Source organism: Equus asinus, chromosome 20, assembly GCF_041296235.1.
Source record: "Equus asinus isolate D_3611 breed Donkey chromosome 20, EquAss-T2T_v2, whole genome shotgun sequence".
NCBI lineage: Eukaryota > Metazoa > Chordata > Mammalia > Perissodactyla > Equidae > Equus > Equus asinus.
Window position 1 is genome coordinate 91,856,886 of NC_091809.1, and position 22,507 is coordinate 91,879,392.

The 22,507-nt window shown below is 37.4% G+C and overlaps 1 protein-coding gene and 1 pseudogene across 1 annotated transcript; both read left to right on the plus strand.

Annotated features, from left to right (window-relative positions):
* Positions 1-1,170: 1,170 nt before the first annotated feature.
* LOC106843919 (olfactory receptor 5P1) lies at positions 1,171-8,417 on the plus strand. Its single transcript, XM_014861176.3, has 2 exons — positions 1,171-1,181; positions 7,502-8,417. Exon 2 carries the CDS (start codon positions 7,659-7,661, stop codon positions 8,415-8,417), a length of 759 nt encoding a protein of 252 aa, XP_014716662.3. The 5' UTR covers positions 1,171-1,181; positions 7,502-7,658.
* Positions 8,418-20,789: 12,372 nt separating this feature from the next.
* On the plus strand, positions 20,790-21,676 carry LOC106843920 (olfactory receptor 10T2-like; annotated as a pseudogene).
* Positions 21,677-22,507: the final 831 nt, after the last annotated feature.

The following is a 22,507-nucleotide window of genomic DNA, read 5'->3' on the forward strand; positions in this document are numbered from 1 at the left end:
TTTATCAGAGTCAACAAACTGAGTCACTTTGTTCTATTTGTCACATGTTTGAGACACATAAATAACTTCAATTAACTTTTATATGTAATTATATGCTATCTCACTTAAAATTATAACCAGCATATGAGATAGGAATTATTAAATCCATTTTATAGATATTGAAATCGAGTCTCTAAGAGGTTAAACAGTTTTCCTGAGTTCATACACCTTAAACTGGACCCAGGTCTTCTGGTTATAAAGGCCACATTTGTTTTTTAAACTATTCAATTAGAGCATCATTTTTTTTCCAAGTCTCCACGCATTGATAATTTTTAGAAAGATAAAAAGCCAGAATTTCTAAAAATATTAAATAAGAAAAACTAAAATAGAAAATTATAAACTCAATTTTGTGTGTGTGTGTGTGTGTGTGTGAGGAAGATTGGCTCTGAGCTAACGTCTGTGCCAACCTTCCTCTACTTTATGTGGCATCCCTCCACAGCATGGCTCGACAAGCAGTACTAGGTCCATGCCTGGGACCCAAGCCCGGGAACCTTGTCCACCATATTGGAGCATGCAAACTTTACCACTACACCAGCTTGCTGGTCCTGAACCCAAGTTTTAACTGTTACATTCAACAAACTTAAATTACTCTCTCAAATTGCTATAAAAAGTGCATAAATGGGCCAGCCCTTGTGGCCTAGTGGTTAAGTTTGGTACCCTCTGCTTCAGCAGCCCAGGTTCAGTTCCCAGACATGAACCCACACTCCTCGTCTGTCAGTAAGCATAAATGGTTGATATCGAACCTGAAGTGAGTTTCCTCACCCATTGCACAGCAAGCCAATCTCTGACATCGGGTGTAGTGGAAGAAAGTAGGAATTTTATTATTGCACAGCACTGAGCAAGGAGAGAGGGCAGCAAATGCTGAAATCCAAAACTCCCTGAAAAGCTAAAAGGAAGGGTTTTTATTTGGGGTTTTAGGTAAGGGAGGTCGGAGCATATGGCCTTGCTAGTTGGAGCTTTCCCACCAGCCTGTCTTTGGCCTTGAGACTACTTGCAGAGAGGAGGGAGCCCATGACCTTGCTGGTCAGCAGCTTTCCCATCAGCCTGTATCTCTTTGTGGGGCGGAGATAATGAATCCAGATGCTTGTCCTTGGTGGTGTATGTCTCCATAGAGGATAGTGGATTCTGGATCCAGGAAGCCAGGGAGCAAGCAGGGAATGAGTGTTTTGGTTTTAACCCCATATATGCTGGGTTTAATGTAGGGAAACTGATATCAGTGTTGGTATCATGGTTACCCTCAAATTCTGTCCTTATTGCATCATGGACTGATAATAAACTGCCAACTGGCACCAGTCCATGGACTACATTTTGAGTAACAGTGGACTGCGATTTGTTTCTGCTTACTTACTCATAGAACTCCATGGCTTTCTCCCCATTATCTAATGCCTTCAGTTAAGGGGACTGTTTTATCTACAGAAATGGAATTAGAGCCCTGCTGGCACTGACTTTTGTCTCCATGTCCAGTCAAATTTCTAGTGCAATAATTCTTTGTCCAAGTCTCTGGACAAAGCTTCCACCAGGATACTTGGAAATACATCTTTTGTTAATACCTGGACCTTCTATTTATGCCAACTTCCTTGACCAGGGAAGAGGCAAAGTTAGTCATTCTTTCTCCTACATTTCTGAAACAGCTTCTAGATGTCTTCATTGGACTACTGCTTACATTATGTGACAAATTCCATATGGGTTGGAGTTTTTTGTTTTGTTTTGTTTTGTGCTTTGGTGAGTGGGGACCCAATTTAGTTGGTTGACAGGCTGTATAAACCAATGATTAAAAGAATGATGGATGTACAAATTCTCAGAGCTTATAGAGTACTGGTCACAGCCACTGACCAAAAAGACCAATAAATCAATTTCATGTTGAAGAAGAACTGAACAGGATGCAGATCTTCTGACAACCATAGTTCTGGAGATTTGGCACCTGCTTCTTATTATTCTGATGTTGGAATCCACTCTATTAAAAATTTTAAGTACTTTTGAATAGGACTGATGAAGTGAGGCAGCTTATGTACTGCAGAAAATATTTTGATGGTTTTAGGCTGAAGGACAAATTCCCACATGGGATCAGACAATCCTAGAAGGGCCTGGGACAAAGGAATGGTGCAAGAAGTAATTGAGTTCAACTCTGAATGGAACTTGAGGGTGAAAAATGGTGGCTGCATAAGCAAAATAAATCACTTTGAGATGCCTCTACTCACCAGAACTTGTCAAAAGAGCCACAGGAATCATGGATCCAAAGGTATCCCTTAGAGACATGTAAAGAAAGGTGAGATACCTAATGTACTTGGCTATTTCCTGCTGCTTCAAGGGAATATGGGTGCTTTGATGTGTAAGAAGAACTTCTTGCATTGTTCTATTGATGAGTGGGAAGAAATGAGTTCCAGGGCACTTAAATAGGAGACAACCCTGTGTATACTGAATTCCAGAAAACATCGTCTTAATTTTTTTCTACAGCTAAATAGTCACTAAGTCAAAGTAATAATTTTTTTCCTCACTGTTCCCTCCTTCAACTCTAATGCTCCGTTTCAATTCAAATCAAATTTTATTTTAATTAGAAAGTACCTGGGCATCATCCTACTGACACCAATCAAGCAGACAGGATAATTGTCCTGAATGTTGGGCATGCTTCGGGAAAAACCAAGAACTTTCCCCTTCATTTTCATTAAACAAGGAAGAAGGAATTTCAAATAACATCATGGCGTATAGGTGCCCCTTTGTGGAGGGTAGTCTGGCCTTAATGAGTCACTCGGCTCCACAAGTCATTTCTCCACAACAAATTCAAGGACCGTTTTCTCAAAGGGGCTAGGAATAACAGCCTTAGGGGATTTGTCATGTTCCGTTAAAGCCTTCCTTTCCTTCTCATCACACACACAAAGACACCCACCCTCATCCTCACACCATGTACGTAACTATGTTCCTTGACCCATCAGAGTATTCAGTGGTTTACATTGTCGAGTATTCAGCCCACTATACTTATAAAACTCAGTGGAAAACATCTGCTTTATAAAGTTCTCTTTGGAATTCAGCATCAACAATTCTGGTTCTGAAAGGTGAGTGTAACGTTCATGGATTTTCTTTAAATTTTTACTTGCTCAGGGAGAAATTAGAAATAAAAGAAACTCACCAACTTTAGCTCTTGACCCTGTGGAAACTGTAGCCTCAGCAAGAGATGCACGGCAGAATGGACATTCTGGGCACCCAAACCAAACTGCCCAGCAGTCCTCAGAGCAGTGCAAATGGTCTGCGGCAGCCAAAGCCACTGCTAAGCTTGTGTAACTGAAACTCTGAAAAGGAAATCAGGAAGAAACCACCTAATATTCAGGTTGGGTGAGGCTTGCCTATGCCCTCTTTTCATCATCAAAAGTGACCCATGCACTGAATGAAAGGATAGCTGAGAGTCAGAGATCCTGACCCAGGTGGACAAGCATTAATGGGATGCCAAAAGAAAGAGCTCTAAAAAGAACTCTAGGTGACCAGTGGAGAGGAAACAAGAATCAGCTGTCGTATTATGCATCTGGATGGCATAGTTCAGAGCTAAGAAGGCATCAGCTACTGTACTTCCTGACTTTTTTCTGGATTTGTGGTAAAATTCTCCTGACAAGTGTTGGAAAAAAATTATATTATGCTTCTCATTGAAAATTAAATAATCGAAAATCTACCAACACTTCATTTTTACTTAATGAAAAATAGTTTTTTACCTACCACGTATGACCAAACACCTTTGAGTACTTTACAGATTTCATTTCTTTTCATCTCACAACAAAGCTGCACTATAGGGCCAATTATTCCCATTTATGAATGGAAAAACCGAGTCAGAGAAATTAAGTGTCAGGTACAAGTTAAAACAGCTGTCCCAAGGTGGCCCAGGATCTGAGTTTTCTGGCTCCAGTCTCCATGACTCTGCTGTCAGCACAGATTGAGGCTCACACAGCTTCAGTCAGAAGGCAAACAGTACTAATGCTGCTTAGTGCTTGGCCCCATTCCTCAGACCAGAGTATGTTCAGAGGCTTTCAAGGAAAATTGGGAGTGATCTGAAAAGTTGGCCACAGGTACAGTGGCCAAAGGAATTACAGATGCTTAATTTTAGAAGAAGGAAGGCAGCATAGGCACACTAGCTGTATTCAAATACTTTGAAGTTTTCTTAATAGAAAGGAGATGGTTTGTACCATTAAACTCATAAGGGATCAGTTGATAAAGATTAAAAACAGACTTTTAATGATAGAAGTAACACCAATGGCAGTAAGCTGCCTGTTATTACAGTAATCTAAGTGCACTTAATGAAGATCAGTCAGAGAAGAGATAGAACACACTCTTTAATGAGCTGCAGGTTCTCACCTATTCAGTTCATTATACCTCACAATTCATTCAGCCAAAGAACTAAGTCCCACCATTGGACATACTAAATGATTTATTATTCTAAAGTAAAAAAAATTAAATTTTTAAGAAATTAAGACACTTTGAAGATAATTGGTACTATTTATCATTTATGATAAATGTTAAAAATCTTAAGAACTGACATAATGTTGTTAGCAGTCTTTCTATGAAAATTAGAACCAATAACACTGAGCAGAAAATTCCAGTGTCATGTTAACGTGACTCTTAAAAGCACAAAAGTTTCAAGGAAGCATATCTGGGGAGATAAGCTTAGAAAAGTAATCAGGGATACATTATGAAACTCTGTGAATACCATACTAGGAGTTTGATATATATATTCCATCTAGTATTTTGGTTATGAAGATTACTCAGGAATTTTGGATTATTTTACTGACAATATTAAGGAAAAATGTAAGTCACAAAATGTAATATATACTATGATTACAAATATGTAAATACTACTTACAAATGCCCCCAAATTAAAATAAATCCAAATAGATTGTGAAGGATTGTTAAAGATTTGTTGGTGAGTTTTTCTTTAGTTGTTAATTACATGTAAAAAAATTAAAAGAAAATGCATGCACAAAGTATTTGTAAATCTGTAAATCTTACCTGTAGGAATTGCTATTCAGCTGAAATTAATGGAAAGAAAATATGGGCAAGAGAGAAATTTTCAGATCACTAAAATAAATTGCAATTTAAAACTTTTTATTTTATAATATTTGAAAGAAATATTTTAAAAAATTTATACTTTTAATAAATATAACTTTCTTTTCTAATTTTCACTGAATCTTTAGTATGCCCTGGAATTTTTGGATTAGACTGTAGTAATTTCTCTGGGTCTTCCCTTATTATTTATCATTAATTTTACTGTCTCAGGACTGCTTCAAAACACAGGAACTTTGCCTTTGTCACAACACAAGGGCAATACATGAAGGTAATAAGCTTTTTAATGAAAATGCAGCCAAGACTCAACAAAACATTGACCATTGAGCACCTTGGTTTAGGATTTTCATGATTGCAAATCACGGAGATACACTTACCTTAGAGCATAGAATTTACTTCTTTTGAGTTATGCCTTAAGAAAAATACCTAGGAATGGAATTAATTTAAAAATGTATTACATTTTATTTTATCCTCCTGACGCTTCATCCAATTTGTGGGATTAGTAGTTCTGATAGTAAAAAGTTGTGAACATTTAAATGTGCAAAATTAATGGATGATTAAATTAAGATCTAGTCACTCAATGCATTATCATGCAGATCTCAAAAATTATGTTTGTGAAGAAATATAATGTTATAAAATTCTTCTTCTGAAACGTAAAGTAAAAATACCAGTATGAAAAATTTATCTACAATGTTATAAAAAGCTATCTTAAAATATATCCAAAGCGAAAAATTCCTGGAAAAAATTACCAAATGTATAATACTTGACCTGTGTGATAGTAGCCAGATTTGAGAGTAATGTTTCTTTTGAATTTTAAAGTGTTTTTCACCAACATGGTTGTACAATTTTTATTTAGAATCAAAATAAGCTATTACTTTGCTTATACTATTATTACTATCTTCAGTGTCTTTCTTCTCTACAAGGCCTGTTTCCTCTGGACAGGGAACCCAGTTATATTCTCTGTGGTACCCCACAGCATATTCATTACAACAATCATGCATTCACTCTTAACAAATTTTTCTTCAGCGCATTTTATTCCCATGCACTAGTTATGTGATACAGGGATAAAATACACAGTTATTGACAAGAATATGTAACTAATGATTGGGAAGAGTGAAGCGCAAGTAAGCAAACAACAACAAAAACCATAACCTAGTATAAATAATGGCAATCTAGACATCTTCAAAACTGATGTCAACACAAATAAAAGTTATCTGATTAATGCTTAAAAGTCAGAGAAGGCTTTGGAGAGAAACGAATCTTGAAGAATGAGTACAAATAACCCAGAGTAATCATGGTGGGAGGTTGGGAGCTATCCAAACAGGAGAAAAAGGAACAAAGGCAAAAGAGACTGGACTGCCTTGTGGGGACTCTAAATGGTTCAGGAAGGTTGGATGAGTGCATGTTGGATGGAAATAACCTGAGAGACCAGCAATCTCTCTGGTATGTATGTAGCACTTTCTGATACATACAGCAGAAACATACACACAGTTTTGAAGATGTCTAGATTGCCGTTATTTATACTAGGTTATGGTTTTTGTTGTTGTTTGCTTATTTACACTTCACACTTCCCAATCATTAATTACAGCAGGGCATGTATCAGAAAGTGTGCACTGTGCTGTGCTAAAAAGGTTAGGTTTCATCTTGAAGGCTTGAGAAAGCACTGAAAGACTTAAAAGAATCCCTTTGGCATCATCTATTTTTTTCACTTTGGCAAGAGATCACTGTGGCAGATGTACTGTGAATTTTAAGGGGATAAGAATGAACACAGAAGGTAAACAGATAAATACAATAAAGAGGAGAATGACCAGGGCCTTGACTAAAGTAGGGACGCTACGAATGGAAGTGAGGAGATGAAGAAATAAAATTGGGAGCTAAAATGTAGGTAGAATCAGTAGGATTTTTATTAGATGTGGGACAATGAGAAGAAGAAGGCTGGGATGATTCTCACATTTCAGACGTGAGAGATTGGGTGGACAGTCTTGTCATTCCACAGATATAGAATATAGGAAAACTGGTCCAAGAAAAGGATGAGTTTAGTATGGAGGAAGCTGAGTTTGGAGTATCTGTTGGATTTCCAATTGGAGACTTCCAATACATAATTGAAACTGTAGTTCTGGACCTTGGGAGAGAGATCTGTTTAGGAGACAAGGTTAGAGATGTGTTTTAAAATAAGTATTAGATAAAGAAAAGAATATAACTGAGATCCCAGAAAGTGAGATCATATCTTTTTCCTTTTATGCAAAGAAAAAAGGTCCTGTGAGCACCATATTTACAGGCTGGGCAGAGGACGAAATCACTGTAAATGAGTCTGAGGCATAATCAAAGAACACCAGGAATGCGTTGAAAGAAAGCACAAAACTAATGAACATTCCCATTTTCCTCAACAGGAAAAATTCACAAAAGAGATGGTGAGAAACCGCACCAGTGTGACAGAGTTCATCATTTTGGGGCTAACAAAGGACCCCACACTCTGTGTCATATTCTTTGTGATATTTCTAGGAATCTATGCTGCCATCTTAGTAGGCAATATAAGCATAATCACTCTAATAAGAAGCTGTTCCCAGCTTCACTCTCCCATGTACCTCTTCCTCAGCCATTTGGCTTTTGTGGACATCGGCTATTCCACATCAGTCACACCTCTAATGCTTGTAGGATTCCTTGGACATGAAATGGCCCTCCCAGTCACTATCTGTGAAGCTCAGCTCTATTCTGTGGTCACATTTGGGACAGCTGAGTGCTTCCTGCTGGCTGCCATGGCCTATGACCGCTATGTGGCCATCTGCTCTCCCCTGTTCTACTCCACCCACATGTCTCCGAGAATCTGCATTCTCTTTGTGGGGACTTCCTATCTGGGTGGGTGTGTGAATGCTTGGACATTTACTAGCTGTCTATTGCGTCTGTCTTTCTGTGGACCAAATCAAATAGATCATTTTTTCTGTGATTTCTCCCCTTTGTTGAAACTTGCCTGCTCGGATATCTCCATTATTCAAATTATCCCTTCTATTTCTTCTGGCTCCATCATCGTGGTTACTGTGTTTGTCATAGCTCTCACTTACGTCTGCATCCTCATCACCATCCTGAAGATGCGTTCCACTGAAGGACGACACAAGGCCTTCTCCACCTGCACGTCCCACCTCTCTGCAGTTGCTCTCTACTATGGAACTATTACCTTCATTTATGTCATGCCCAAGTCCAGCTACTCAATTGACCAGAACAAGGTGGTGTCTCTGTTCTACACAGTGGTGATCCCCATGTTGAACCCCCTCATCTACAGTCTGAGGAACAGAGATGTAAAGGAGGCTCTGAGAAAGACAATTGTCAGAATATATTCTTAGGATCCATTCTTAGCATTTCAGGTGACGTGTAAAATTTTTGCTTACCAGCATCACACTTAGGACCTACAAAATGCTAACTGCTTAAAGTGAAACCACACGTTTTTTAACTCTCACTTATATATACTTGTAAACTACTTGAGGGAGACCTTGAAATCAGTATAATGATAGGAGTAATTATCATTATTATTGAACACCTTTAGGTGCCAAGTACTTTTTAAAATTTAATTTATTTAGCAAACAATAATTTGAACTAACTATGTGCCAGGCCTTGTTCTAAGGCCATTGCATATATTAACTGGTTTATCCCTCATGAAAACCCTGTGAAATAGCACTATTATTTCTTTTTACAAACAAATAATCTGAGGTACAGAGACGTTAAGAACATTGCCCCAAATCATGCAGCTAGAAAGTTGTGGGACCACATACCTCCTAAAGCAATCTATAGATTCAACACAATCCCTATCCAAGTTCCAACAACATTTTTCACAGAAATAGAGCAAAGAACCCTAAAATTTATATGGAACAACAAAAGACCCCCAATAGCCAAAGGATTCCTGAGAAAAAGAACAAAGCTGGAGGTATCACACTCCCTGATTTCAAAATATACTACAAAGCCATAGTAACCAAAACAGCATGGTACTGGCACAAAAACAGACACACAGATCAATGGAACAGAATCGAGAGCCCAGAAATAAACCCACACATTTATGGACAGCTAATATTCGACAAGGGAACCAAGAGCATACGATGGAGAAAGGTGAGTCTCTTCAATAAATGGTGTTGGGAAAACTGGACAGCCACATGCAAAAGAATGAAAGTAGACCATTCCCTTACACCTTGCACAAATATCAACTCAAAATGGATTAAAGACTTGGATGTAAGACCCAAAATCATGAAACTTCTAGAGTACGGTCTTTGACATCAGTCTTAGCAGCATATTTTCAAGTCCCATGTCTGACCAGGCAAGGGAAACAAAAGAAAAAATGAACAAATGGGACTACATCAAACTAAAAAGCTTCTGCACAGCAAAGGAAACCATCAACAAAACAAAAGGACAAGCTAATAATTGGGAGAAGATATTTACAAACCATATATCAGATAAGGGGTTAATATCCAAATTATACAAAGAACTCATACAACTCAACAACAATAAAACCAACAATCCAATTAAAAAATGGGCAAAAGATCTGAACAGAGATTTCTCCAAAGAAGATATACGGATGGTCAACAGGCATATGAAAAGATGCTCAACATCATTAGCTATCAGGGAAATGCAAATCAAAACTACAATAGGTATCACCTCGCTCTGGTCAGAATGGCTATAATTAACAAGACAGGAAACAACCAATGTTGGAGAGGATATGGAAAGATGGGAACACTTGTACAGTGCTGGTGGGAGTGCAAACTGGTGCAGCCACTATGGAAAGCAGTATGAAGTATCCTCAGAAAATTAAGAACACATCTACCATATGATCCAGCTATCCCACTGCTGGGTATTTATCCAAAGAACTTGAAAACACAAAGGCATAAAGATACCTGCACCCCTATGTTCATTGCAGCATTATACACAATAGCCAAGACTTGGAAGCACCCTAGGTGCCCATCAAAGGACAAATGGATAAAGAACATGTGGTATTTATACACAATGGAATACTACTCAGCCATAAGAAATGATGAAATTTGGCCATTTCTGACAACATGGATGGACGTTGAAGGTACTATGCTGAGTGAAATAAGCCAGAGGGAGAAAGTCAAATACTGTATGATTTCTCTCATAAGTAGAACATAAAAACAATGACAAACAAACACATAGCAACAGAGAATGGATTGGTGGTTACCATGGGGGAAGAGGGGAGGGCAAAATGGGTGATTAGGCTCACATGTGAGGGGATGGACCATAATTAGTTTTGGGGTGGTGAACATGATGTAATTTACACAGAATTTGAAATATATTATGATGTACATCCAAAAGCTATATAATGTAATAACCCAATGTTACTGCAACTAAAAATAAATAAATAAAATGCGGGAAAAAAAAGTTGTGGGACCAGTGTTTGAATGCGAAAGTCTGGGTCCAAAATTGCTATGTTTCTCCATATAATTTTCACAGCAATCCCATGATGTTGCTATTGTAATTTACCTCAATTTACAAATTAGACTACTAAATATTAGAGAGATCAAATAATTTGGAGAAACGTGTAAGCAAATCCTCTGGTTCTATGCACTTTATACTATAACATCACAGGTGGTCTAATGACTTTAGCACTATTACTGATCTAGAGGCTTTGAGCAGGGTAATCAAGACTAAGCTGTTACTGTGTATCATTCTTTTGAACAAACTCCACCTCTAAGAATGTCCAGGTTGTGAAGACTCCAAAAAAATATGAGGTTGGGAAAACTGGACTGATTCCCATCTCTTAGGAAATCATGTCTGGACACCACAATTATATGATTTGACTAGAGGTCTATCCATAATTAAACACATGTGAAAAACAAATAGTCCCATTTGGCATAAGGTAGTCTCCTTTATTTGTAGGAATTGAAAATGGTACTTTAAATCTAAGCATTACAATTAATATGTTAACAAAAATCATAGTTCTATAGTGTGGATTTATAAAGAAATTAGAACACATGAAAAAGATAGAAATGTTGTCAAAGATTGCACTAAATGTTTTTCTTGAGTAATGGTCTGCCCTCATTTACATCATCACTATGAGACAGGAAAGAGTGAGGAGAGATTTTTCTGGAATACAGGAACTCCCTACTCAAAGCATATACTGGGACAACTGTTTAGAGCTTTGGAAAGCAAGATTTAGACCATAAAAGTCTTTGTCTCATGGTAAAGGAGTGAGAGAAGTGAAGATTGGAAGATATAAGAATAAAATCTAACAAAATGGAAAATATTTATAATATACTGCTAAGTAAAAATGTAGAGTATCTACAATATTTTTGCAAATTTTAAGTGGAAAATACCTAACAAAGACTAAAAGATCGAATGGATAAATTAAAATGTGAAATGATTAAATAATGGGTGAAGGAAAACTATTTCTCTACTCACAACACTTTTAACAGCAAATATGTGGTGTTTTTTCCATTCTACCAACCAAGTGGAAAACCAATATTTTCTAAGTATCCTAACATTAATCTGATGCCCTAGTCTTTAATTCAATTGGATGTAACTACCAGGAGGTAGTGTCAGACTTCACAGGTTTAAGGACTCAGTCCCACAAGCCTGCCCTTACTTCAGACACCAATAGCAAGCAATGGGTCCCCAGGGTATCCACACTTCTGTCCAACTTGGCTACAAAGTGAAGGGTTCCCACAATCCTCTTACAGGTTTGATAATTTGCTGAGATGGCTCACAAAACTCATGGGAACATTTACTTACATTTACCAGTTTATTATAAAAGATATTATACAGGATACAAATTAGCAGCCAGATGTAGAAATACATCGCAGGAGTTCTGGAAGTGTCCCCAGGGCAGGAGCTTCTATCACCATAAGTTGAAGTGTACCACCCTCTTGGCACGTGGGTGTATTTAACAACTCAGAAACTCTCCACTTTGTGATTTAGGATTTTTATGGAGGCTCTATGACAAATATTAACTCAATCTTCAGCCCTTGTCCTACCCCCCCCCCCCCCCCGCCCGCCCTCAGAATATGGTGTGGGCAAATAATTTCAAGCTTCTAATCATAGTTTGGTCTTTCTGGTGACCAGCCTCCATCCTGAGGCTATCCCAGAGACCACCAAGAGTCATCTCATTAGAACGAAAGATGCTCCTATCACCCAGAATATTGCAGAGGATTTAGGAGCTTTGTGTCCGGTACTGGGGTCAAAGACCAAATATTAGAACAATTGATACTCCTAGCACCCCTATCACTCAAGAAATTACAAGGATTTTAGGAGCTCTGTCTCCAGAACCAGGGGCAGAAACCAAAGATATATTTCTATTACGTCACACTCTACCTCCTGGTGATCATAAAAGTCTAAAGATACTGATATATTACTAGAATCCCATTGAGTCATTAATGATTATTTGCTCCATTATCATATCATAGGAAAATGTTTACCAGGGCAAGGCTATTCAGATTTACAGACTTCCACTTGATATTGTTGAATTCTAAAAGCAGGAATGGTTTCAGCAATATATGGCCTTCACCCTTTCAGGCATCTGGTACCATTGAGCTAAGAGACAATATCATCTCTTGCTCTGAGCCTCTTTTGAGGTGTTAATGTAATATTGATTTTTTACAAACAGCAGTTGAAATTATCCTGTAAAAATTCCAGGCATATGTTGACTCCCATGACATCTCAGAGCTTCAATTATGTGAATCCTAAAGTCCTGAATATAAAGATTAACTTTCCTCTGGACACTTTGGATCCATATCTCAGAGATCAGAGTGTTCATAGGTGTTCTGTGTTTTACCTCAGGTATCATTTGGGTTTTGCTAACTGGTAATTGATTTGAGTCAAAGACCAGTGACAAACTGTAATTTCCAGATCTGTTAAGATTTACGTGTACTTATTGGCATGTTTATGAATAATTCAGGGAGAAGGTAGGGGTAGGGACCTTAAACATTGATAATTTCCTGACATTGTGATCTCAAAGTCTCTGAGAAATATTTGATCAAGACCTTGAAGTCATTTTACAGGTAGATATGTAATAGTCATTTATCCATTCATTTCAAAAATACTTATTGAGCTTTTATTATATTCTGGGAACTCAGCAAACACTAAAGATATGTTGATGAATAGAACAGAGTTCTCATGCAGTTTAGATTTTAGTAGGAGAGAGACTAAGGAATAAATAAACACTATAAATACAGAACATGATAAGTGGTATGAAAGAGACAAGTCGATTGGGTTGATATGATGCATAAAGGGTAACTATGGAGGTGTGGGTAGCGTTACCTTAGAGAAAGTGACAAGGAAGGCCACTTGGAGGAGAGTATAGATGAGTGGAAAGTTGAAAAATGAGAAAGACCTATTGAGATGGAGAGTGGGGGAAAGCTGCCAGACAGAAAATGATAAGTGCAAAGATCCTAATCATTTCAAGAAATAAAGGGGCCATGGTAAACCAGGAGGAGAGAGGTACTTGAAAAGGGTTAGATTATGGGGAGCTTCATAGACCGTGGAAAAGCATTTGGATTTTATTCTAAAAGGAATGAGAAGCCATTGAGTGGTTTTAAAAAAGTAGGTCTAATCGAATGTGACTGTTTTTAAAGATCACTCTGGTTGTTGTATGAAAAATTGATTATAGCAGGGAAGAGTGGGAGCTGGGGACCAATGAGTTAATTGTCAAGAATTGAGATGATGGTGCATTGGGCTAGGGTACAGCTGTGTGATTAGAGAGAAATCAGTCTATTCAAGAAATGGTTTAATTAAAGAACCAGAAAGGGCTAGCTGATGGATTAGTGCTGGAGGTTAAATATTTAAAAAAGGAGTTGAGGAAACCTCAGAAAATTTTGGCTTAGATTAACCAGTGAATGTGAATGGGATGTCATTTATTAGCTGAGAAAAATGATGTTCACGTTGTCAATTACTACATAACAAATCACTCAAAACTAAGTGACTTAAAACAAAACCAATTTATTATATTACATTATTTTGTGAATCAGGAATTAAGTTTGGGTTTGACTCAGCATTTCTTCTCCTCCAAATGGCATTAACAGGAATCAGTTATATTCAGATGGTATCTGGCATGTCTAGAGAGTCCAAGACGATTTCCCTTGTATGTCTGGCACCTTGGCAAGGATTACTTGAAAGCCTGTCCTTCTCCATGCAGTCTTAGAGTGTCTCTATATGGTCTTACCAGCAGAGTAGTTGAATTTCTCACATGGTGGCTTAGGACTCCAATAGCAGCTGTCCCCAGAGACTAAAAAGGAAGCTTCAGTGTTTCCTATGACCTAGCCTCAGGAGACCCAGTACATCATTTGCAGTGTCTCCAATTGGTACAACAAATCACTAACGTCAGACCATATCCTAGAGGAGGGAAATTAGATCTCACCTTTCAATGAGAGAAGTAGAAAGACTTTGCAACCATCTCCAATCTATCACAGTCCTTCTGAGCACAATAATTTGCATACTTACCACATGCCAAAATACATTCATATCCTCTCACGTTCCCCCCCAAATATCATACCATTAAAGAATCAGTATTGAGTCCATCATCATGAGATATAAACCAGGTTCTGGCATGGGTGAGATTCTTTGGCTACTCCTCTTCAAATACAGTCCCTTTTGTTTTGAAGACCTGGAAACTAAAGGCCTAGCATTCTTGAAAAGACCATTCAAATGTCACTTCCCCTCAAAAGTCTACCCAAACTTCCCTGCCTATGTTAGTCATTTCTTCTAGATTCACATCCTATTTTATTGAAATAAGGTTTTCTTTTTCTTTCCTTTTTTCCTTTTTTTAAAGCTTGACTCCTATTGTAGATAAGCAGTGAGTAGTTTTAAAATTTTGTATCCCCTGTCTTGTTCATAAGTCTAGTGAATGTAGGTTTTTAAATAAGATTCTTTCAATGACCATAGAAAAAAATGGAATTCCATCTTCTCCAGAAATCCATTCATAATAATTATTGTGGTTCGTTTACTAATTCCTCCATAATCCTTTACCTTTGCTCTATTTACCATTTATTTTACTTGGACACGTACTAAAGATAGCTGGCTGCTCTCTAAAGAAGTTTTAAGAATCTTGTCATGCAGCAGTGTAAATGCTTGTATAGAAGCTTTCTACATGCTCACTAGTTGAATTTGTGAATGGTGAACAAAGAAACCTCTGAAAATGCCAGTAGTAGTTGTTTACAGTATAAGAGAAACAGATTATAATTTTTCATTTTAACTACTCCCCTAATTTACTGTACTATTAAATCACATTTGACTTATACAAGTGATTAGGTACTAAGGGGCATATCAGAATGCCCAGGAGATTCCATCCATATTTACTGCAAGTTCCTGGCAAGACTCTGCAAGGAGAAATCTCCAGGATATTAGAATATATGTAATTTTCACCATATTTCTCATTAATTTTGGTCAAGAACTTTTTAATTTTGTGATCTTTTTCATTTCATACGTTTGACTTTAAGACTCTGTTTTTTTTTCATATTCTAATAGTGGCGTAGTGATAGAAGATTATGTTAGCATGGCATTCTTTCCATTCTTCTCAGTGACCTTGTCAGGCACTGGAGAACAAGAGGGCTATAACATTTTTTTCAGCCCTGTTTGTTTTTCCCAGGCCATCCCCTCTTTACTCACCTGGATTTTGCCTTGAGTTTGCCATCCTATTCTCTATTTGCAGTTCTTCAAAATTTCGCCCATGCAGTTTTCTGGATTCCATCTCCACCAGAAGCAGGGAATTGACAACACTCTTAATTTCCAACTTATCTTTCCAATAGTTTCCTTAATATTTACCAAAAGACTATTAGCATCTACAGGTACTAGATTATTAGAAAATGTAGAATAATATTCACTGTAAAGAGAAAAAAATCTAATTCCCACCTTGTACAGAAGGAAAATCACCTACCAATCTATTAAACTCATGAGGTATTAAGCTGGAAGAAGAATTTACGGTCTCACAACTCAGGTATGGCTTTCTGCAATTCTTCCTTTGATTTCATTATCTCATAATTCACAGATAAGTTTTAAGGAAGTTTTTCCCTTTTGATGCCTGTGATGAGTCCCCTCTGACATTAGAGTTTCCCACAACATAAAAGGTTGTGTCTTCTGCATTCCTTAAGGATGGAGTTCAATATGATGAAGGTTTTAATGAGAGTCCTTAGGCGACTGGAGACTACTATCTTGAGACTGCTGCTTTAGAAACCAGCACTTTTATGCTCTGTGGATTTATTATCCAATGTGATGTCTTCAAAAATGTTTTAAAATCCTGATATACCACAGAGACTTTTTAGTGATATTTGCACTTATTCTCTGAATAAAAACTGAAATAATGGAACTTTAACTTGTTAAAAATCTTTTTGGGGATGTAGGTCTATTCTCAGGGATATTTTACTTCCTGCACAATATCATTTATTTTATAATTCTGAAAATTTGCCAAATCCCTCATGAATCCTCTTCCCTATACACAAGACAAGGGAATGGCATGTCATGAGGAGCCATTGCCTGGGAAACATTCAGAAGAAGATGAGTAGGAAGAAGATCAACACACAGTATAAGCACTGTGACTTCTTTCTCAGAGGCAACTCTGCTGTAGAAGAGTTTGTTGCAGAGGAAAATCCCCTTTCATCCAAATCCCCGATTCTGCACTGCCATACGTGATATCCACACATGGCTCCTAATTGCCACTCTCATCAGCTTGGCCTTCAAAGTCTTCCACCATCTTCCACCTAATGTGCTACCAAGGCTTATCTCCAGTGTCTGTTCTCCTAACCTCGATACTTGAGGCAAAGCAGTTAACACACTACCTCCTGATTAAATTGTGCACGTTCCTTATTCTGTATGCTGCTCTGCCTGAAAATCTCTTCTCCTAACTTCACTCACTCAAACTCTCACCCATTCTTTAAGGCTTAGCACAAATGTTACCTCATCCAAGAAGCTTGAATCTTGAATAATGTATAAAAAACAAGAAAGAAATTACAATCATTAAGAATGAATTTTGCAAGGAGAGACACATACTTTGAACGGTCTACACTGGATACCAGAACTCAATGCTAACCAGTGTGGTGTAGCAATCTAGGTAGCTGTAGATAATAATAAATTGGGACTGTTTAAATTATATAGATAGCTTTTTGCCTTTCCTTGATCTCCCTTAAAAGTTCAGTGAAGATTTCACTAAACTTTGAAAGCCAACTGCTAATGTATTCTTTCAAGAACTACTCTTGGCTGAAAGGAAAGTAATTGATTGAAAATATCTGGGAATGCATGTCATCACTCCCGGGGGGGGGGGGGGCTATGGCCAACAATTGAATTAAACAGTGATTTAGAAACAACAACCACAAAAAAATTCTATTGTTACAAGGTAGGACAACTCTGATCCTTGTGGGATCAGACTAAAGGTATACTTCAGCAAAGCCCACATCTTTGGCTTCTCCTCATGCCTCATCTTGCTTCTCTATCACCCTTAAAGTTTTCCCTGAGATCATTTCTCACTAAATCATATGCATAAGAATTACTTTCTGAGGTTTGGAGAACTTAAGTTTCAATGCATGCACAGGAATGAAGACTGTATATACTCTTTCATGCACAGTCAAAATTTAAAAAAAAAATAAAGTATAAACATCAGATTCTGGTTACAGGCTTAGATTACTTCTTCCAGAGGGACTACTTATAACCCTTAACCATCATTGCCAGTCATATGCTCATACAGACTGAATTTCTGTGGGCCTTATTGCACTTGCTCCTCCTGGTGCTCAGATTTCTGTTTCGTAATAAATGGTCTTGATTACTAGAAATTGGTATTTTTTCTTATGCATCTATTCAGAAGACAGTTAGCGAATTCTGAGTTCATATCATTGATTTGCTATGGATGCCTGTGATATGACCTGAAAAGACAGAGGGGGCACATGCTGCTGCTGCTCTGTGTCACTCTCCCCTAAATCGCCAGTCTATATTTGCTATTATCCTCATCCACTGCTCTTCCAAATGCAATGAAAGTCAGTTACAGGAGAGTAATGTAAATAACAGTGTCATTTCATTCTAGAAAATGGAGCTACAGACAGCAGAAACCCTCCCCTCAATTTTGAAGATATGTGCATGCTACATTTTCTTCATAACACTATTAACCATCTTTCTGGAAATATTCACATAGAACATTAGTAATTTCATTCATTCTTTCATTCAAAAAATTATGTTGTGTGCTCTTATATTACAGGAAGCAATAAGTTTTGGAGAGGGAACCCTCAGACACTGCTTGTAGGAGTGAAAACTGGGACAGCCACTATGGAAAACAGTATGGAGATTCCACAGAAAATCAAGAATAGATCTACCATATGATCCAGCTATTCCACTGTTGGGTGTTTATCCAAAGATCTTAAAAACACAAGTGCAAAAAGATACATGCACCGCTATGTTCATTGCAGCATTATTCACAATAGCCAAGACTTGGAAGCAACCTAGGTACCCATCAAGGGAGGAATGGGTAAAGAAGATCTTGTATATATACTCAATGGAATACTACTCAGTCATAAGAAATGATGATATACAGCCGTGACAACATGGATGGACTTTGAGAGTATTATGATAAGTAAAGTAAGTCAGAAGGAGAAAGTCAAATACCATATGATCTCACTCATATGTAGAAGATAAACACAACAACAAGTAAACACATGGCAACAGAGATTGGATTGGTGGTTTCCAGAGGGGAAGGTGGGAGGGGGGAGGGTAAAAGAAGTATTTAGGCACATGTATGTGGTGGCTTATAATTAGTCTGTGCTGGTGAACATGATGTAATCCACACAGCATTTGAAATATATTATGATGTACACCTGAAATTTATATAATGTTATAAACTAATGTTACCACAATAAAAAAGTAATATTATAAATAAAAAAGGAAGCTTCTGACAAATAAAATAAAATAACAGTATCTTCATAGAAGATGACATTAAAAAGCTGAATCAGTGCTGACTTTTATTCTGATTAGGTTGGAAGAAAGTTAAATGTACTTTTCCAAAGACTTGATAAATATGTACCATTTCTCCACATTTGGACAATGACTCATGAGCAGTGATTAAATGTAGCTACCAGAACAACCCTCCAGTTCAGTCTAGTGGGAAAGGATGATTGCTAACACAGACCAAGCTGTCCCCAGGGTGCCTCTTGGGAGGTAGATTGATTTACAGTGTCTACTGTTCAAAGTTTTGGTAAGGGGAAGGGACAAGAGAGTCAGGAAAGTGGTTTAAAATCAAGAAGCAGCATCAAATTCCTGTAGGTCTTGTTGCTATTTCAAAGAAATTAGAATTCAAAGTCCACTACATCTCCCTGCAAGAGTGGTAGTTTGCCATACTTGGAAATGGGGTTCCAGGGATAGAAATCAACTGTTTCTTTCCGTCTATAGAAGTGGAACAACACAAACATGGTGAATTTATCACAAAATGCTGGGCCACAAACATCTCCCACAGAAGTTTTCCTCCAGGACTGAGAGGGCCACAGGAAATAATGGGGAAAATGTTACATTGTCATATTCTCCATTACTAGTTCCCCTGAGTATTATAAGGAAAGTAGGATTTATCATCAATACAAATGGAAAAGGAATAACAATCATACTGAGAGTTTCCAAATCTAGATGTACCAGTTTCTCCTGAAGTTTTTGGTTTTTCCTATTGGAAAAGCTGGGCAGAAAACGGAGTGGGTGGGAGTGAGAATGTATAACTTTCTTTTCTTCTCAACTCCTCAATCCCACGTCCTTATCTCCTTGCTGTCTTCCTTTCCTTCCCTGACAACTGTGCCCGAAACTGAACCCCACATTGGATGGAAAGTTCTTGTGTTACATGCTGCCATCTGAGACATAGAGTGGATATTTTAAGAACTGATAGAGATAGAGACGTGACTGGGTAAAATATTCTAAGTCACTTGAGTTAATTTCTGTCAAGGCTGTGCTGCAAAGCAATGCTTTCCATAAGTATATCATTCAGAAACTATCCTGGAAGTTTTCCTGACAGCTCAAGACTTAATCAGGACATCAAGACAAAAATATGCCATTCTGGAATGGAGGAATCTCTCCATAACAATTTTGCCTCCAAGATACACCTGGAAAGGAGACTCTCAATGAATATCTCAAGCCTTAATTTACTGTCAAGTATAGGATAACTGTACAAATTTCAACTCTATAAATTTATTTATCATGTCTACTCATTGACATGGTAGCCTGGCAGCTGCTGAGACCTGGGGAAGACATCTGAAGATACAATTACTTGCAAAGAAGTTTTAAAAGCCGTTCAGAAATTGTTCTTTTCCAAAATTTGAAAAAAAGGAATCGATGTTATTGTCAACGTTTTGATTCCTCCCATGTACCAGACTATGATTACATAACAAGTAAACATTTTACAGATGGTGTTTCTTATATTCCTGTAGGTTAGAACATAAGCAATTTCCTCATATTTCCCTCTTTTATGAAGATCCTGACTATCAATTAGAGAATGGATGCCAAATGAGAAGTCTTCATAAAGATATGTTGGCTTAATCTATGGAATTTATACAGATTCTCCTACTAGAATCTTTCTCCTCATCACTCTGAGCCCTAACCTTCGATTTAAAGGAATTAGCTCCCTTTTCTCAGGCTCTCTCCTTAAGAGTTGTCTTACACTTGTCCAGGTGCCCTTGGTTCAAGTCCAGAAGGACATTTTTACAATAATTTCAAAGTTTTGACCTCAAGAACATCAGAACTTTTGGGGCAAAGATACCAAGGCCAACTGGAGGATGGACAATCATTCCACAGTGAGCACATTCCTTCCCAGACTTGCAGAGTCTCCTCTTTGTGGTGATTTTATTCTCCTGTTTGAACATCCTGGCTGTAAATGTGCCCATAATGGTGACCATCAAGCTCAATCACAACCTTCACACCCACATGGATTTTTTCCTCTTTGGCCTGTACTTTTCAGAAAACTGTATCACTATGGTGATCCTCCCCCACATGTTAGTGGACTTGCTGTCAGACAGCAAGACCATTTCTCTTCCTCAGTGAGCTACATGGATGATTTTCTTCTTTGGCTTGCCAGGCAACAACTGCTTCATCATAGCTGCCATATCCTATGACCAATACACTGCTATTCACAACTCACTGCACTACCCCATCTTGATAACCTGAAAGATCTTCTTTCAGCTCATGATGGCCTCTTGTGTCTTTGAGATTTTAACGTCTCTGGGGATTGTCCTCATAGTATTCAACTTGTCTTTTTGTGACTGCAATAGCATCCAGCACTTTTTTTTGTGACATTGCACCTGTGATCTCCCTTGCCTGTGATTATATCTCTTGTCAGAAAATGGTTCTTTGCATTCACTGACTTTGTGTTGGTGGGCAGGTTTATTTTAATTATGATTTCTTATGTCTTCGTTGTGTTCATAGTTATGAAGAAGCCTTCTGAAAAGAGGATGTATAAGGCCTTTTCCACTTCCTTTTTCCACCTCACTGTGGTGTCCATATACTATGGATTTGCTGGCTTTGTCTATTTGAGGCCAAGGACATTGACTCATTCCATGAAGACATGCTGATGACTGTGATGTATACAGTGCTGACACCACTGCTTAGCCCCATTGTTTACAGTATAAGAAACAAAGAAATACAGATAGCCATAAGAAAGCACTAGACAGCGTCATTAGTGTCATTTTCCTGAGATGGCAAATAAAAGAGCCCAGAACATTTAAAAAGTACAGAACATTGGTAAATAGAAGTGGAAAAAGTAGAGTCCTTCTGATAGAAATCATTTTGTGTACAAAGTAATTAAAGTGTGTTCTAATTGCCTGATATACCCTACTCTCACTCTGTCCTACTAGAAAGTCCAGATGTAGTGTTAATATTTTTTAAAATGTATGACACATATATGTGTACATATACATATATAGAAGATACATGAATAAACACATGGACACATTTGTGTAGTAAACATTTCAAAAGATGTTTTGGAAGTCTATATTTTTATTACCTTGGTTGACTTTGGGAAGAAAAATTATTCTAAAATGAAAAAAGAAAGAAAGGGAGAGAAGTGGGGGAGAGTAGAGAGAAAGATCACTAATTTACTTCATATAAAAAGAGGAGAATACACAAATTTAGAGTTGAATTAAGGGAATGACCATAGTACAGAGAAATTTTGAAGAATTTTACAAACATACTTTTTTCAACTCTATTCACACAAATATGGAAATTAGATTGGCATGGATGAATTTCCGGAAAAATTATCTTATTAAAGTGACCTAGAAAATAAAAGTTTTAAAAAATTGAGATATAATTTATATACATTTTGTAAATTTAAGGTGTACAATGTGTTGATTTGATACATTTATATATTGCAATATGATTACCACTGTAGCATTAGCTAATACCTTTTTCACACATATAATTATCATTTCTTTTTTGTTGTGTCTAGTCTCTTAGCAACTTTGAAGTTTAAAATACAGTATTCTTAACTATAATCACTATT

Bases quoted from the DNA above. Each gene is read 5' to 3' on its own strand.
- LOC106843919 (XM_014861176.3), top strand. From the start codon at position 7,659: ATGTACCTCTTCCTCAGCCATTTGGCTTTTGTGGACATCGGCTATTCC.